Source organism: Anolis carolinensis, chromosome 1, assembly GCF_035594765.1.
Source record: "Anolis carolinensis isolate JA03-04 chromosome 1, rAnoCar3.1.pri, whole genome shotgun sequence".
In the NCBI taxonomy this organism is placed as follows: domain Eukaryota; kingdom Metazoa; phylum Chordata; class Lepidosauria; order Squamata; family Dactyloidae; genus Anolis; species Anolis carolinensis.
Genome location: NC_085841.1, coordinates 257,486,765 through 257,505,547, shown reverse-complemented (window position 1 = coordinate 257,505,547; position 18,783 = coordinate 257,486,765). Strand labels below are relative to the sequence as shown.

At 42.3% G+C, this 18,783-nt stretch overlaps 1 protein-coding gene across 1 annotated transcript; it reads right to left on the bottom strand.

The window, feature by feature from the left end:
- Positions 1-18: 18 nt before the first annotated feature.
- On the bottom strand, positions 19-16,461 carry LOC103279651 (membrane-spanning 4-domains subfamily A member 15). Its single transcript, XM_008115832.3, has 7 exons — positions 15,794-16,461; positions 10,406-10,647; positions 9,048-9,167; positions 2,984-3,040; positions 2,206-2,325; positions 1,563-1,676; positions 19-1,062 (listed from the first exon to the last, which is right to left on the bottom strand). Exons 2-7 carry the CDS (start codon positions 10,634-10,636, stop codon positions 949-951), a joined length of 756 nt encoding a protein of 251 aa, XP_008114039.2. The 5' UTR covers positions 10,637-10,647; positions 15,794-16,461; the 3' UTR covers positions 19-948.
- Positions 16,462-18,783: the final 2,322 nt, after the last annotated feature.

Below are 18,783 nucleotides of genomic sequence, written 5' to 3'. Positions count from 1 at the left end.
TAAAATAAGAAACAAACGTGAAGGCAACCTGTTATTTATTGAGCAGCATCTATAAGAAGTCTTTTAATGAAGAACATCAGCAAAACATACATCATTTTTACATATAACAAAAAAGTATTCAGAAGAAACTATTGGAGATGTATCAAAATAGGGATAGAATGAACTGATCAATATTACGTTTTCTTGTGATAATAATCTAAGTTCATATCAAGAAGTGATTAGCTGAATTAACTAATTGCTCCAAATCTATCATATTTGGATACTATTAGAGCTAAAGTGATGTAGTGATTTGAGTGTTGGCCTACAATCCTAGAGATCAGGGTTTGAATCCCTGTTCAGCCATGATAACCTGATTTGTTGGTGCTGGACAAGTCTCTCACACACTCAGCTCTAGGAGACCCTGCGATAGACTGGCCTGAGGACTGCCATAAGTCGCAAACACAACAACAAGAACAGCAGGGTACAAAGTATAAATATTCATACATCTGAAACAGAGATTGAGATATGGATTTAAAGTTATTGTTATGTGTCTTCAAGTGGTGACCCTAAAGTGAACTTTACAGAATTCAGAGAGGATTTATCATTCCTCTGAGCTTGAGAGAATGTGACATGTCCAAGGTTATCTGGTAGGTTTCAATTGCCAAGTGGAGATTTGAACCCTGATCTCCCAGTGTCCTCCTCCACCTCTCAAACCAATCCATCATGCTGGCTCCTAACAATGTTAAACATAGAGCACACACACTCAACCTAAATTAACCTTGTGCATCAAATGTAATTTATAATTAGACTATGAACACATTCACTTCTAACTTGAAAGCAAAAAAGGAAAACAACAAGAGTTTAGGCTGTACACACTGTATTTAATGTGGCAGACACTGTAGTTTAGTCCTGAGCTCTAAATTGATGTGGTTGTTTGCAGGGGTAGCCTTCATTCCTCTCCTGTGTAGTTTATGAAGCTTCTCCATTTGGAATCTCTCCATTGGGAGGACGTACCACCTGATCATATGCTGGTGGAGTGGGAGTCACATTCTCAATTATAGAGTAGGGCATAAAAGCCATCGTCTGAAACAGGAGGGAAAAGCTGCCGTATGAATGAATACCCTTGCCTTCACCATCAGTGTCATAGCAAGAGTCTTCAGTGCCATCACTTCTCTAGACATTATGAGAAATCCTCTGTGTCCTCCCCCCTCATTTGTCTGAAGCACAATTATGATGGGGAGGATCTTTTTATCCTGTCAGTGTTTTAGGTGTTACAATTTTGTTTTATTATTACAGATTCACCCAAGATTGACATGTCCATCAAGCTATCCATCCACAATGCCACCATCCCATTTTTGGTTGGTTGCTGCTAACATCTTCCTTCCTCCATGTGTCACTTCAAATTAGTTGTATTGAATCTTATTTGCCATAATGAAGCTCTACATTCGAATTTTGAATTTCCCTTCTGTCCCTAACAATTGATATTTTCTGAAGTCATTCATTCATATTCATGCTCATTTATTTTTTATATGTGAAGTGTTTTATTCTTCTTCTCACCTTGTTGGACTTTTTAATAAACTTACCATATCACAGTTATGATAGGTTTCCTCACATCTGAGATGTGCTTCTGAAGCAGCAATGCAGAACTCCAGCAAGGTAAACAGGAAGAGCATGACACAGAGACCAGTACCTACAGCCTGTAGAGAAAAGAAGCAGGTGCAATGGCATGTCTCACATACCTCACAGAATTGGCAAGTGAATTCAGTAGTTGAGGCAGTGAAAGGAATCTTAGCAACCACTTTCTGAGTTGAAAATGTATTACTAGAATCTATATCTTTGCCTAAGTCAAGATCATCCATGCCATAGTATTTTCAATATATGAATAGTTGTAAAAGTTGGAAAATGAAGAGAGCTAATAGGAAGAGAATGATAGCTTTTGAAATGGACACTGGCGGAAAGCTCCAAGGATACCATGCTAAAAAGACAAATCAGTAGGTCTAAGAGCAAATACACTGAACTCTCACTGGAAAAAAGACACATCATGAGATGACATGACACAGAGAAAAAAATGGCAAAGATTTGAAAGTTGAAAGAAGTAGGAAAAGAAAAAGAGCACATCGCAGATGGATTTATTCAATAAAGGAAGCCACAGAGGTTTTAAACAGAGATGTCAATGATCTTGGAGCTCTCTCATTCATGGGTTGTTGTTGCAATTTGTTCACTTACATGTAAACGATCTTGACCATAATAATCATTAGAATTTACAGTCAGCTGAACTATAAACAGAACCATTCCAATTGATGCCATGATAGCGCTGGTAAGATTCATTCCCATATTACACTTTACCTGAAAGAAAATAATAAAGAAGGAAGCAAATATATCACAGAGGTTTCTAGACAAGATTTCTCCAGAATTTGTTCTTTCCTCTGAAGCTGGGAGACTGTGGCTTGCCCATTCAATGGGTTCCAATGCACAAGTGGAGTTTTAAACCCTAACCCCCAGCATAGTATTCCAATATTCAAATCACTACACCATAATACTTTTAAAGTGCAAAAGTAGTTACACTCCGTCAACTTGTGAGGAGGGAGAAGGGAAAAAAAGGTGGAATCTTTCTTGTAGACTCAGGTGAAATCACACCACTGCAACATCTCCTAATGGGTGTATTATTCCTCATTACATGGTTTTTTGTCTTCTTGACTGCACTCATGATGCTGCTTAGTCAAATGTGTCCTGGTTCGCATGTGGGAAGTGCTGCAGGTTATGATAGCAATTGTTCTTCTAATAAGAAATAACATGGAAGTCAGCTGGAGATTTGGAATGAGTTGGCTCTCTGAGGACCAGTTTTGCCACTTGACATTAGGGAGTACAGCATGAAATATAAAGAGGAAAACAGAAAATGGTTCTGACATTTGGTGGATACAACCCTGGACAAAAGTTACATGTTTGCATAAGCAACATGATAGAAGTGGCACATATAAGATTTTTATTTTGTTTTTTCTCTCACCAAAGTCTTATTAAATTTCTTCTCAGTATACACAGAAATGGCTCCAGAAGCAATGAACTGTACAGAGAAAAAAAACAAAAAACATTTTAATTCACCAAAATTTTATGAGAAAAAAAATCTCTATTTGTAAAATGTGATATAAGAATAATAGCAGCATTGAACATCTTTTTGTTTCAAATTCAATACGAAACAATTATTTCATGTATCTGGGGAATAATCATACACCTACCTTTCATGTAGCTGCTGGTAGGAAAAAGGAAGCTACAACCCTCACTCAGCCATTTAATCCAGAGCAAAATGTGGATTTAAGAGATCTGGTTTGTTCCGAAGTGCCTACACAGACACCCTGGAAACTGGGTGAAAGATCAAAGAACACCCACACATCCACCAGATCTCTTGAGCCACATTTTGATCCTGATTAAATGCCTCTATCAAAACCAAGGATTTTGTTTATTTTTTTTACCTCACCTCCTAGCAAATAGCTTCCCCAGAGCTTGCTTTACAGCTCTGCAAAGCATGGTGATAAATTAAGAGTTCAGGGGGAAGCTTCCTTTACCTTCCTGCTGAGTTGTGTATATGCTTTCTGACTGCTTTCTCAGTGTTTTTTATTTGGCATTCACTCCTTCCTGTGACTTGTTCATACACAGGAGAAATGCAGTGGATTTCCTGTCTGGAACTGGGATTTCTAGTAAGTCTTTTTATGTGTTGTCGAAGGCTTTCATGGCCGGGATCACAGGGTTGTTGTATGTCTTTCGGGCTGTGTGGCCATGTTCCAGAAGCATTCTCTCCTGACGTTTCGCCCACATCTATGGCAGGCATCCTCAGAGGTTGTGAGGTATGGAGAAAACTAAGCAAAGAGGTTAATATATATCTGTGGAAAGTCTAGGGTGAGAGAGGTCAGTGTGAATGTGTAGTTAATCACTTAAATTAGCATTGAAAAGCTTATCTGCTGTCTTCTTCCTGCCTCTGGGGCATCCTTTGTTTAGAGTCGTTAACTGCCCTTGGTTGATTCATGTCTGGAAACCCTCTGTTTTCAGAGTATTGCTTTTTATTTACTGTTCTGATTTTTGAGTTTTGTAATACTGGTAGCCAGATTTTGTTCATTTTCATGGTTTCTTCCTTTCTGTTGAAGTTGTCCACATGCTTGTGGATTTCAATGGCTTCTCTGTGTAGTCTGACATGATAGTTGTTAGAATGGTCCAGCATTTTTGTGTTCTCAAATAGTATTCTGTGTCCAGGCTGGTTCATCAAATGCTCTGCTATGGCTGATTTCTCTGGTTGAATTAGTCTGCAGTGCCTTTCATGTTCTTTGACTCTTGTTTGGGCGCTGCGTTTGGTGGTCCCTATGTAGACTTGTCCACAGCTGCATGGTATCCGGTAGACTCCTGCAGAAGAGAGAGGATCCCTCTTGTCCTTCGCTGACCGTAGCATTTGTTGGATTTTCTTCGTGGGTCTGTAGATAGTTTGTAGGTTGTGCTTCTTCATCAGCTTCCCTATGCGGTCAGTAGTTCCCTTGATGTATGGTAAGAACACCTTTCCTCTGGGTGGATCTTTGTCTTGACTCTCCTGGCTTGTTCTTGGCCTTGCAGCTCTTCTGATGTCTGTGGTGGAGTATCCCGGCCATGAAAGCCTTCGACAACACATTGAACATCTCTACGGGGAGAAATTGTTCCAAGACACACGGAGATTGGAAAAACTAAGGACCAGGAAAGCACATCTGCTGTGCTCCCTGACCTTCCTTCTACGCTGCAGAGACACAGATACCATCCCACAATTTCTTGCAGCCAAAAGGACCTTCAAAACACCACAGGCTCATCGCATCTACAACCGCCTGGAACGCAACCTCTTGAGAGAGAGAATCCACACCATCCGTAAAGAACTCGCAAACACAGACAAAGAACTGCTGCACCTCCACATCAACATCAGCCAAAAGATGAATACCCAGGACTGGGATAAAATAGACAGCCTTACCTACAAGAAAATGGAGCAAGACATGGTTCTCCACACCAAGAGACAAAAACAAAAATTTGACAAATGCCGTAAGCAACAGCCAAAGCCAGAACTGGATAAATCACGGACCATCATCAACCTGACAGACAGACAACTCACTGAAGACCAAGTATCCATTCTAGAAAAAGGAGGAAATTTTGCAGTCACCACCACCAGGATCCCAGTAGAAAACATCATTGCCAATGTTGAATCAGCAATTTACCAGCTCCCTGAGGAAGAAGCAGAGGAAGTAAGAATGGAAACAGCAAGGATCCTGGGAAATGCAAAACTCCCCCCCAGCAACATAACGAGAAAAGAAAGACAGGCCATCAAAGATCTCAACTCAGATCCTGAAATCATCATTCTTCCAGCTGACAAGGGGAATGCCACAGTAATCATGGAAACAAAACAATACAAAGAAAAAATCAGACAACTTCTAGATCCCACAATTTACAAGAAACTGAAACAAGACCCCACTAACAAAATCACCAGAAAAACGAACACTCTAATCAAGAACTCCTCCATTAACTTTGACATACGCCAACAGCTGTGCAAATCAGAAGCCTTCCCACCCAGGCTTTACGGACTCCCCAAAATCCACAAGGACTCCATCCCACTCAGACCCATTGTAAGTGCCATTGGATCGCCGACTTACAACCTGGCAAAATTTCTGGCTACACAGCTACAAACCCACATTGGGCTCACTGCACATTATATCAAGGACTCTACACACTTTATAGAAAAGATCAGCAACCTCAATCTAAGCACCAAGGACATCCTGATCAGCTTTGATGTGGTGTCCCTTTTTACCAAAGTCCCAGTAGCTGACACCCTCACACTAATCAAACAAAACTTCCCAGAAGACATCACAGCCCTGTTTCACCATTGCCTCACCACTAGCTACTTTCAGTGGGACACTGGATTCTATGAACAGAAGGATGGAGTGGCCATGGGGAGCCCTCTCAGCCCAGTAGTAGCAAATTTCTATATGGAATACTTTGAAAAACAGGCCCTAGAAACAGCACCAAAAAAGCCCACTGTTTGGTTCAGATACGTAGATGACACCTTCACAATTTGGAGCCATGGAGAGGAAGAACTCAGCAAGTTCCTGGACCATCTTAACAGCATCCACCCAAACATCCAATTCACCATGGAAAAAGAAAAGGAAGGAAAACTGCCATTTCTAGATGTTCTGGTCATCCGCAAACCCAATCAACAATTGGGCCACACAGTTTACAGAAAACCTACACACACAGATAGATACCTTCATAAAAACTCCAACCATCACCCAAGTCAAAAAAGGAGCACAATCAAAGCCCTGACAGACCGTGCACAAAGAATCTGCGAACCTCACCTCCTCCAAGGTGAACTCAACCACCTAAACTGGGCTCTACAGGCCAATGGATACTCCACCACAGACATCAGAAGAGCTGCAAGGCCAAGAACAAGCCAGGAGAGTCAAGACAAAGATCCACCCAGAGGAAAGGTGTTCTTACCATACATCAAGGGAACTACTGACCGCATAGGGAAGCTGATGAAGAAGCACAACCTACAAACTATCTACAGACCCACGAAGAAAATCCAACAAATGCTACGGTCAGCGAAGGACAAGAGGGATCCTCTCTCTTCTGCAGGAGTCTACCGGATACCATGCAGCTGTGGACAAGTCTACATAGGGACCACCAAACGCAGCGCCCAAACAAGAGTCAAAGAACATGAAAGGCACTGCAGACTAATTCAACCAGAGAAATCAGCCATAGCAGAGCATTTGATGAACCAGCCTGGACACAGAATACTATTTGAGAACACCAAAATGCTGGACCATTCTAACAACTATCATGTCAGACTACACAGAGAAGCCATTGAAATCCACAAGCATGTGGACAACTTCAACAGAAAGGAAGAAACCATGAAAATGAACAAAATCTGGCTACCAGTATTACAAAACTCAAAAATCAGAACAGTAAATAAAAAGCAATACTCTGAAAACAGAGGGTTTCCAGACATGAATCAACCAAGGGCAGTTAACGACTCTAAACAAAGGATGCCCCAGAGGCAGGAAGAAGACAGCAGATAAGCTTTTCAATGCTAATTTAAGTGATTAACTACACATTCACACTGACCTCTCTCACCCTAGACTTTCCACAGATATATATTAACCTCTTTGCTTAGTTTTCTCCATACCTCACAACCTCTGAGGATGCCTGCCATAGATGTGGGCGAAACGTCAGGAGAGAATGCTTCTGGAACATGGCCACACAGCCCGAAAGACATACAACAACACCAAGTCTTTTTATCATGCCTTTTCTGGGTAGATGTGAGTTGGATATCACATTGTGTGGGGCGGATGTTATCTGGTCACCCTGACCTCGAGCTGGCTTCAAGCCAGAGTATAGTGCCTGTGCGGATAATTACCTATGAAGACAGATGGTCCATGTCATCAGGCTGCATCAGATAAGTGTTGGCCTTCCATATTTGCAGGTTTCACTTTTGTGGATTCGATTATTCACAGACATGAGTGATACGTTATTTCTAGGAATTTCTAAGTCTTACAGCATGATTCTATGGTCAATTCATGCTATAGATCTATGCTGAATACAGTAGAGTCTCACTTATCCAAGACTCACTTATCCAAGGTTCTGGATTATCCAATGCATTTTTGTAGTCAATGTTTTCAATATATTGTGATATTTTGGTGCTAAATTCGTAAATACACTAATTACAACATAACATTACTGTGTATTGAACTACTTTTTCTGTCAATTTTTTTGTATAACATGATGTTTTGGTGCTTAATTTGTAAAATCATAACCTAATTTGATGTTTAATAGGCTTTTCCTTAATCCTTCCTTATTATCCAAGATATTCACTTATCCAAGGTTCTGCTGGCCCGTTTAGCTTGGATAAGTGAGACCCTACTGTACCTACAGATTCCTAAAGAGGTGTTCCCTTAGGTCTAAAAATTGTGGGGGTTTTATTTGTTCCCCATCCGCCCACATTTGAGGGCCTCTTACACTCTTAGTTCCAGCAAATGTGGAGGACTGACCGTATAACAAATATCAGTCTGACCAGAGGATGCACAGGCTATAGTTGTCTCCAATTTATTTATAATTATAGAATATAATTTAAAATTCAAGGGAATGAGTTTATCCAAAGAAAATCTCCAAAGACCAGTCAGAGCAGACTGTTATATCAAAAGTGATAGAACTTTGTTCAGAAGTGATGTTAATAATTTGATTGTAATCAAAGAACTACTCAGGATCTGGTTCTGATTTATTTATTTAAAAATATTTCATCTCCTTTTCATTGACCAGAAACATACTGGTATTTCCAATAAATAAATGGTTGAACAATTTGACTTATAGAAATGTTGACTGATTATGAAACAATTGATTCAGTGTGTCTACTCTGAGATCACTGATAACATTCAGACCATATTCAACCATTGTAAAAATGGATTTTTCAATCTATGGGCATCAATTTAGATAAACCAGAAGCGACTTGCAGTTTCTCAAGTCACTCTTGACACGAAAAACAATGTAGATGAATAAAATAAGCACCTTTCCCTAGCAATTCTCCAGGTCTCTCTCAAAGACATTAGAAATCCAAAATACTGATTTCTGCATTTCTTCAGAAAACTTTGTAAGAGTCATCCAACTGGTTTGCATTCTTATTCAGAATTAAGGAAGTCTCCTTCATAGTCAGTGAGGACACAGAGAAGCTTCTGTATTACAGAACCCATTTTTTCTTGGTGTGCATGTCAAAATGTGTGCGGTGTGCATATATCTACATCCTGAATTGCAGATATCTATGGCGTTGCTTTGCAAGATCCACTGAGTCACCTAGAGTCAAGGTGTTGGGATAAAATTTTAAACTACCACAATGCCATCCTTTTGTGCAATCTTTCATTGTTACATAGATAAAAAAAGGATTCAACTATTCACTCTGTCTGCAAGGAAGATGATGAGGAAGTGTCACAAGAAGTGTGGGTGTACAGAATAAATGTGCCCATTCTCTCTCACACTCTTCGCATTATTCCTAACAAGTATTCAAAGATAAATGATGTTCTACATACAAACAATCCTCCCCAGAATGGATAACCTCCAAAAGTAGATATGTTGGTATACGGATAAGCAACAATAGATGAGACAGCCCCAAAGCCAATGTGGATGAATCCAATCACAATCTGGATAGCCTGTTGGGAGAACATACATATACAAAATAAAGTTCTGGAATGATGGGTGGATATATAAGCCTAAATCTCAATTACTAACTGCTCTCAACCCTTGTGCCATTGGAATTTACATACATATTGATTTAATTCTCAACAATTAATTCAGTTAATCTATTTAACATGGCACTAGCAATTTAATTTGAACTAAAATTTGTTATTTGATATACTTTTCTCTATTTCTATGTGTTTTTGCTTACTGTCCTGGTTCATGAAAACCAGAATAAAAAATATTCTGAGTATTTATGTGCACTTTAAAAATCAGTTGAGAGACATCTGCTTACATTTAAGACAAAAGCCAAATGATGTCTTTCACTTGCTACAAAATTTAAAAGAAATGGAACAGGGGACAGAAACTTTACCTGTAACTCACAACAAGCATCTCATTTTCAAATTCTTTTAAATCCATCACAAATTAAATACAAAAAATAGTAAATGGCTTCCACACATCTGCAGAATTCTTTCACAGACCTGGGTGTATGAATAGGATTTTGCTTCAGTTTCATCCCTGCTTATTCTACCAGTTAATTTCAAATATTGATAAGCCATCCCAATTTTTGAGGGGCAAAACATTTTATGGTTGCAACATTCACCCAATCAAAAAGATCTTCTTTGTGTTTTGAAAGATTTGCATTTCATTAATAGAATCTATATTTATTGGCTATTGTTGAAGACATTTCTCTGTTGTTTTTCATTTTAAAACCCTTGAAGTGCCTTACAATATGGGCTGAGTGTGGATGGAGAGACAGAGCTTTAACTTTCTGATGGACTGTTATAGCAACAATAGCTGTCCAAGTGGTGGACCAGTGTAGGTCCACACGCCACTAGTGTCTACTCCATGGAGACTTTCCAGGAAAGAAACAATTATAGCCAAATGAGAACACGAGTGCTTAGACTCATTGGGGTATTCTAGATGTCTCAACACTACTTTTCATCCCTCACTATGAAACACAGCCAGATTCTTCTTTGAGGGAGAAGGGGTGGGAATGCAATTTCTTTGCTGCCCAAAAAAGGACATATGCAGGCATTAAAATGTATATCTATGTATGGAACTAGCAAGATTCCAGCCAGGGTGTATCAAGAAGGATGTTTATATTTCATTTTCTTTTAATATATAAATGCATGCATTTCCCCTATGGCTGCTACAAGGAAAACTCTGAAATCACCATGGACAGGAACATAAAGATAAGAAATACACTTACTGCCAGAGTCTTGGCCTCAACTTTTAGGAATTTCTCCAATGTTCCCAGTGGGCGATTTTGCTGGAACTGGTTGCTTCTAAGTGGTTGGTTTGCAAATTGAGGATATTGTACTGTGCCTGGTGCTGAGATTACAGTGGCGGGGATACCTTGGCCTGCTGGGATTACATTATCTCCATTTGGAGGAATAAAGACCATTATCCCATTGTTCATTCTCAGTGGATCTGTTGCCATAGTTAAATTTTCTAGGGAGTGGAGAAAAGCATGAAAAACAAAAAGAACACACTCTTATATTTGGACAAATATAATTCATTCAAAATTTCCTGACGCCACAAAAGAACATAGAAAGGTCCTCAATATTGACTTCAACCACTGTTCCATCCAGGGCCGGCCCCACCATAGAGGCCACGTGACGCCGCCGCCTCGGGCGCAGGTCCCGGGGGGCGCCGTCAGGCTGGGAGGGAGGCGGGGCACCGCTCTGACGGTGCCCCGCCACCCGACCAGTGCGCCCTGGCCTTGTGGCTCCCTCTTTCGCCGCCCGGGGAGGGGAGGAGAGATCCCCTCCTTCCCTCCCCGGGCGGCGAAGCCGGCTTCTTTCGCCGCCCGGGAAGGGGAGGAGAGATCCCCTCCTTCCCTCCCCGGGCGGCGAAGCCGGCTTCTTTCGCCGCCCGGGAAGGGTTGGAGAGATCCCCTCCTTCCCTCCCCGGGCGGCGAAGCCGGCTTCTTTCGCCGCCCGGGAAGGGTTGGAGAGATCCCCTCCTTCCCTCCCCGGGCGGCGAAGCCGGCTTCTTTCGCCGCCCGGGAAGGGGAGGAGAGATCCCCTCCTTCCCTCCCCGGGCGGCGAAGCCGGCTTCTTTCGCCGCCCGGGGAGGGGAGGAGAGATCCCCTCCTTCCCTCCCCGGGCGGCGAAGCCGGCTTCTTTCGCCGCCCGGGGAGGGGAGGAGAGATCCCCTCCTTCCCTCCCCGGGCGGCGAAGCCGGCTTCTTTCGCCGCCCGGGGAGGGGAGGAGAGATCCCCTCCTTCCCTCCCCGGGCGGCGAAGCCGGCTTCTTTCGCCGCCCGGGGAGGGGAGGAGAGATCCCCTCCTTCCCTCCCCGGGCGGCGAAGCCGGCTTCTTTCGCCGCCCGGGGAGGGGAGGAGAGATCCCCTCCTTCCCTCCCCGGGCGGCGAAGCCGGCTTCTTTCGCCGCCCGGGGAGGGGAGGAGAGATCCCCTCCTTCCCTCCCCGGGCGGTGAAGCCTCCCTCTTTCCAACCCTGGCCGCGCCTCCCACGCTGCGTGGGAGGCGGGGCCAGGGCGAATAGCATGGTAGGCGGGGCCAACCCTGGCCCCGCCTTCCACCCAGCGTGCCCTGGCCCCGCCTCCCACGCAGCGCGGGAGGCGGGGCCAGGGCACGCTGGTTGGGAGGCGGGGCCAGGGCGCAGGAGGCGGGGCCGGCGGGGGGCGCTTTTCAGCGCCCCCGCTTAATATTTAAATTTATCTCCGACCGGCCCTGGTTCCATCTCATTTACGGACTCTACACCAGGAGTGGAAAGAATGTTTGGTCCCCAACTGTGAAAGTTTGCAAACATTTCACTAAAGATTCTGCAATGTGAACAATCATTTCTTTTTTTAAAAAGATTCACAAAACCTCTCATAATCTCATCTAGAAGGAAAAAGTCATTTGAAATTACAACTACTTTACCTCTCAAGCCCCTGAGCCTAGGCAGATAAAACTTACGGACATTGGCAATCTTTTATCACAAAATTTTGAAACTAAATCCTTGTCTATCGTCATCTATCCTTAAACTCTTCAACCTTACATGCTACATTCAAATTGTCATCAGGGGCGGTTCAACTGTTAGGCAGACTACGTGGTTGCTGAAGGCGCCATGAGTTGGAAGGGCGCAGCCTACCTCCCTACCCCTCCGTGACTCCCCCACCCTCTTTGCGCCCTCTGACCTCCTCCGTCCAGAAATAGGCTGAGGCGGCGGGGACAAAGCAGCGGAAGGAGAGGAAGGCTGCACCTGGGCCTCCCTCCTGGTCCTCTGCCCACAGCGCCCGCTGTGGCATGGGCCCACCTCCGTGGCCTGGGCCCACCTCCGTGGCCTGGGCCCGCCTCCGCGGCACAGCCTGGGCCCATCTCCGGAGAAGGACCAGGAAGGTTGGGAAAGGCTCTGGTAGGCCCCGTCTTTGCTTTCTCCCCGGAAGTGTTTCTGCCAGGTAAGCTTGGCTGCCTCCCCTTTGGGTGTTTGAGTGAATGAAAGAAAGGAACGCAGTCTGGCTGTTTTCTGGAGCTTAGAAGCAAAAGCAAGCAAAGCCCCTTGTGCTTGTTTTCTGCACAGTAAGTGACCAAATGGGATGACAGCCACCATGCGCTAAGAGAGGTTTCAGCAGGTGAAGGAAGGAAGCAAGGCTCTTGTGGGGGTCTCAACCCGCTCACCCCCCCCAAAAAAATTATGTACTCTGCTGACTTAGGGTTACATTTACACAATAGAAGGAATGCAAGTGTTTTTGTGTTTTAGTTTTCAACATACCACTGTTTTCTAGCCTTTTAGGTTGTAATGTATAATGTTTTTATGAGACTGTATCCCTTCCTTATGCCAGCCTGGGCCTGCCTCAGGGCTCTTCCACACAGCTATATAACCCAGAATATCAAGGCAGAATAACCCACAATATCTGCTTTGAACTGGGTTATCTGAGTCCACACTGCCCTATATCCCTGTTCAATGTTTTGTGCTAAATTCGCAAATATAGTACTTCCTACATAACATTACCATGTATTAAACTGCTTTTTCTGTTGATTTGTTGTAAAACATGATGTTTTGGTGCTTAATTTGTAAAATCATAATGTAATTTGATGTTTAATAGGCTTTTCTTTAATCCCTCCTTATTATCCAACATTTTCGCTTATCCAACACTTTTATTTTTCAGTCATTGGTTTTGGGGGGAGAGCCAAAATTCTGTTTGCTTACACTTGAAAATTACCTAGGGCCGGCCCTGATTGCCATTATAGTCCCATTGCTCGCCTCTAATGGTCTGTTCATGTTCTCAATTTCTTGAGAATCTTTAACTATGTACATGCCCTGCTGACTGCCTCTGACTTCAATGTGTTTTAAGAATTAAGAAGAAAACAGGATGTCATGGTGGGCTCTGTCATGCCTGTGGCAAACCACTGCCTGCCCATCGGGGATCATCTCATGACTGGAGCATCCTTGTGTTGTGGAGCCCCTGAATTCCTGCTGAGATCCATCCCTAGTGTGCTGTACCCCTCTGTTCACTATAAAGATTTTTTTGCTCTAGGACACTAGCACTATTCACCTCATTTACTGCACTATATCAGGGAAAACAAGAGAGAAAACCCTGATGGTCATCTAGGGAGACTTGGGCAACTAAAATGATCAAAGGTCTGGAGAACAAGCCCTATGAGGAGAGGCTTAAAGAACTGGGCATGTTTAGCCTGCAGAAGAGAAGGCTAAGAGGAGACACGATAGCCATGTACAAATATGTGAGGGGAAGTCATAGGGAGGAGGGAGCAAGGTTGTTTTCTGCTGCTCTGGAGACTAGGACGCGGAACAATGGCTTCAAATTACAGGAGATTCCACCTGAACATCAGGAAGAACTTCCTCACTGTGAGGGCTGTTCGGCAGTGGAACTCTCTCCCCCGGGCTGTGGTGGAGGCTCCTTCTTTGGAAGCTTTTAAGCAGAGGCTGGATGGCCATCTGTTGGGGGTGCTTTGAATGCGATTTCCTGCTTCTTAGCGGGGGGTTGGACTGGATGGCCCATGAGGTCTCTTCCAACTCTACTATTCTATGATTCTATGATTCTATGACATGTTCAAGCAAAATGACTTTGTTCTGCAATGTTTGGGATCATGACCAATCTGGGAAGCAGCTATCTCTGGCCTTTATACTTCTTCACACATTGTGGCATCATTCTTGACCCCCAAAATGTGCAACTAATGAATGTAAATATTGTATTTGCATTAATTAGAAGCTGGCACTAAAAATAGGATCACCAATGAACTCGAAAAACTACTGTGGTCAATCTAATATGATTCACTAGAGGATTTGAACAGGCCAGTGATGACACTGTGCCAAATAGTTAAACTATATGCAAATTTCCCAGCTCCATAATAAACATTTCCAGGAAATGTCAGTATTTGTCCTAGAAAATTTATACAGTATTCCTGTAATACTATATTAGTTTATTTTGACTATAGTCAAATGTTTCAAGTTTTATAGCATTCTCTTAAAGAGAGGGTTTTTATCACATAAAGCAGCTAGCAACACAATGAATATAGCTATAGGAGTGGTCCTAAGTTCCTATGGATCCTAGGTGTCTACTCAAACAGTGATAGCTGAAACGTAACTTGAAGCTGCATCACAAGAAGAGCTTGAAAATATTACTTTTCCAGATCCAAGTGGCCATACTGGCTGGGAAATTTTGGTACTGTGGTCCAAAATGTAACATTTCAAAAGCTTTGATTGTAAGTACCCTCTCCTAGCCATTTTAATCCTAATTTTCCTGTTATTTTTATTTTCCACTTGTAATAGCAGCTAAAATCAGTTTACCTATACATGTTTTGTGTGTGTGTGTGTGTGTGTGTGTGTGTATTTCCTGTCAAGCCCCCCCCCCCTTCAGATCAGATAAACTCAGGGTTCTTGTTTTGCCAATTGAGTCAATCCCATCAGCAATACAGTTTCCCCTCCTTTGCTACTGCCTTCAACTGAGTGTTTGTGTGTATGTGTAACATTTTCCTCCTGTCACCCTGGGTAGCAAGCCCACCTTATTACTATTACGAGATAATAATAATAATAATAATAATAATAATAATAATAATAATAACAACAACAACACCAACACTTAATTTATATCCTGCTCCATCTCCTGAAGGACTTGGGGTGGCTTACACTGGGACAAGCCCAAAACAGTATTACATCAATAAAAACAGTAACACAATAAAATCAAAGTATAATAACACATCTTACAAAAGTTAAAATAACTTAAAACAGTAGCACTATCAATAGTCAAGATTGAAGATTGTACTGGATATGGCTAATGTGTGCACATCCTCTCACCCACATACTCTGAGGAAGCCAGAGGATGGGATGTCTTAAATCAGACTGAATACGAAGGACAGAGGATCCACAGTTGTCTTGAGCCAGACTGGTTTTGGATGTCTGTTCCAAGTGAACTGATAGAAAGGGAAAAAGCTCACTTAGGGACTAAACACACCTAACTCCTGTATGTCTTCTACCTTTTATATGGATGCTGCAATGAATGAATGAATAAATAAATCATGAGAATGATAATCTCTCTCATAGTTTTGGGTATGTTTTAAAGGTAGAGCTGTCACCCATTTGAAATACAGACCCCATCCCAATTAATTTAACTCCCATCAGAAGTACTTACTGTGCCTTCCTTGTTGCCTGTGTTTTCAGAGTCCTTGTAAATTACCTCACCAGGAAGTAAGGGCAAGTGACACCAAACATAGGAGGGGTGTTAAATCTGAATTTAACTCTTGCCCTTCCCAATAGGTTTTGCACCTTTTGCCTCAGCTGCCTTTTATGTCATGTCGTGTTATACACATGTTGTGTTCTTCAGAGGTCCCTTTAATCATATTCAAAGTGTCCAGAATCTCACTAAGGGGTTTTCAGAACTCCACAGGCAGTCTATGCTAAAATAACCCCTAGAAACATCAGCATAACTACTTCTTTAGGCATTGCAGAAAGAGGGATCCAGTACCTTATTGCCCATGGTTGATGTGCCAGATTCTGTTGATTGCAACCTTTTCCCTCCAGGTCACACTTTGGCCAAAGAAGTATATCCAGCTTCTGTTTGGATGTTCTTGTACCCTGCAGGTAGAAGCAGCAGCCCTTGCTCTTAACAAGGAAGGTGAAAGTGGTTTCCTCTTTCCACAGGGGCACAAGGAAACAGGATTTTGCCCAGACAGCCTCCCCCATGGCCAAGCTGTGCTCAGGGCAGAGTTAAACCTCAGAAGCTGCCTTTATTTTGTGGAATAGTGGTGTAGCTGTGCTCATGTAGGTTTATGCTACTGTGGAGATTATTGCACATGTCTGTAAAGTGTGCTGGAGGCTCCCTATACATGATTAAAACACCACTGCACAACATCACCCTAAACTTATCTTTAAGTCGTGTTGTAGCTGTACTAAATAAAAACATGTTCTCATTGTCTTTTGGCTTCTGAGCATGCGTTAAAAGAGCTTTAGAAAGTGGATTTTGTAATGCAGTAAGTTGAATCTTGAGACATAATGAATTAGTAGGGCTGTGATGCCTATTCTGGATGTGTCTCAGCTACAAAGCAAAAAGTTAAGCCTTTTTTCTCATTTCCTTAAAAAAATAAATGAAAGAACTGTGATGTCCTTTCCTGGACCAAATCTCGTAACATGTATTTCCCCTATTAATTGAACATTTTGCACAACTCCCCATCTTTTAGCATTATTACGGGAGGCTACAGGAAAGGAGATTCCATTTGAACATAAGGAAAAACTTCCTGACAGTAGGAGCTGTTCAACAGTGGAACTCTTTGCCTCGAAGTGCCGTGGAGGCTGTTTGGATTTCTGGGAATTGAAGGACAAAACTTCTGGGGACTCACGGGTTGGGAACCACTGCTGTAGAGAATGCCATTCTTCTGCCCATAGACCTAAGTGTCTGGGACAGAAAAATGATTGGGGGGGGGGGGGCTCAAAGGAACCCAGACAAGGGGCAGTTTTCAATCCCAGTTTTTCTTAGCTTGAAATTTAAGGAAGACTGGGCCATCAAATCTGCTATGTAACAAGACCATCATATTCAACACATCCTAGATTTCAGGTCATTAAACAAACTGAAGCCACAGCATAGTCTTGATGCAGTTTGCAAAATTGGTATAATTTCACTTCTGCGACTGGTAATGTTAGTGATATCATCCATAACTTCTAGTTTATATTTGTTCCTAAGCTTGAAAACTGCCAGCAGGTTGGAATAGTATGAAGGAGCAGGATTGCCTGCAGCATGACCCAATCTAGCTCCAAGGACAGTATATGGAACATATCCTACAGTCCGAAATGCAAAAATAAAGGAATGAATGAAACATTTAACATAATATTGTCACTGTCATCATTGTCACCGTTGTCACTCTCTTCAGCCTGACATGATTCTTCCCAATGGCTGACACAGTAGTTTCATTGTTGTTGTTTTGTTTTTTCCATTACAAAGGCAGTTATTTTATAACACAAACGAATGATAGTCATGATGATCATGTTGTCAGATCTGATTTAGAAACCACAATTGGAATCAATGTGTTTTCTGAAGAGGCAAAAAAAAAGAAACATTTCTCCATATACAAAATAATTGCCAATTGGGAGGGGAAAAAAACTATATCCTTGCGCAAGATATAAACTTTGAAAGGAGGCTGAAGATTATTTGTAGGAACCAAAAGATGTATGCACATGTGTTGCACAATACAATTTTTTTCTAAACAAGTCATCAAATGTACTAGAAAAAAAGGGGATGGGAACATATCCTTCTGCTCATCCATTAATGGTCCCGTGTTTTGACATCAATAGTAAAAACCTCAGCTGTTCCTGACTAGACACCCACTTCCCATAAAAAGACTTCCAGAAGTATATACATGTTTTGTATTATAAAGGAATGAAATTAGAAGAAAACTAAACAACAGACTGCAGATGTGATGATGCTGGTGTGCCGTCAAGGTGTCAAACACCTTCTGGTAGGAATGAGCTACTTGTGGCTCTTCAGATGTTGCTGAAGTACACTCTAACAATTCTTTTACCAAGTAAAAACGTTGCAGTAGAGGAGTTTAATAATCTTAAATTCAACACTGTGAAATAACTGAGCACAGGTAAGGCAGTAAAAGCAGGGTAAACAGGGAAGCAACTCATGTTTGGTTCTACATTGTAGAATTAATGGGAGTGGTAGTTTTACAAGGTCATAAGCTTTCTCTGCAGAGTGCTGGTGACTCACCAAACTGTAACTCCCAAGATTCTATAGCATTGAGTCATGGCAGTTAAAAGTGGGGTCAAACTGCATACATTCTACAGTATAGATATGCTTAGGCTTCATTGGAAGTTGAGTTATGGTCAGGCACAAGCACCAGTGGGTTGAGTTACAGGCCTTGTGAGAAAAGTGGATTTCAAGAAATGGTTTGAAACATGTAAAACTGGTTGCATCTCATATGTTTCCAGAAGGGCAGTTCTGAAAATTCAGAACACCATGGAAAAGAGGTCTTTCAAGGAATCAGAGAATATCTGGATAGAGAGCGAAGGTAGACATGAAGGAGTGAAGAAGATCACCACGAGCAAGGCACTTCAGAGGTCATTAGTGGCCATGTGGTTCTCCAAGGCCCTTTCTACACTGCCATATAAAATCCAGACTGTCTGCTT

Coding starts and splice junctions, on each gene's coding strand:
- LOC103279651 (XM_008115832.3), bottom strand. CDS start 10,636: ATGGCAACAGATCCACTGAGAATGAACAATGGGATAATGGTCTTTATT. Junction 9,168..10,405: donor TTGAGGCCAAGACTCTGGCA/GTAAGTGTATTT, acceptor TTCTCCCAACAG/GCTATCCAGATTGTGATTGG. Junction 1,063..1,562: donor CCTATCATAACTGTGATATG/GTAAGTTTATTA, acceptor CTCCTGTTTCAG/ACGATGGCTTTTATGCCCTA.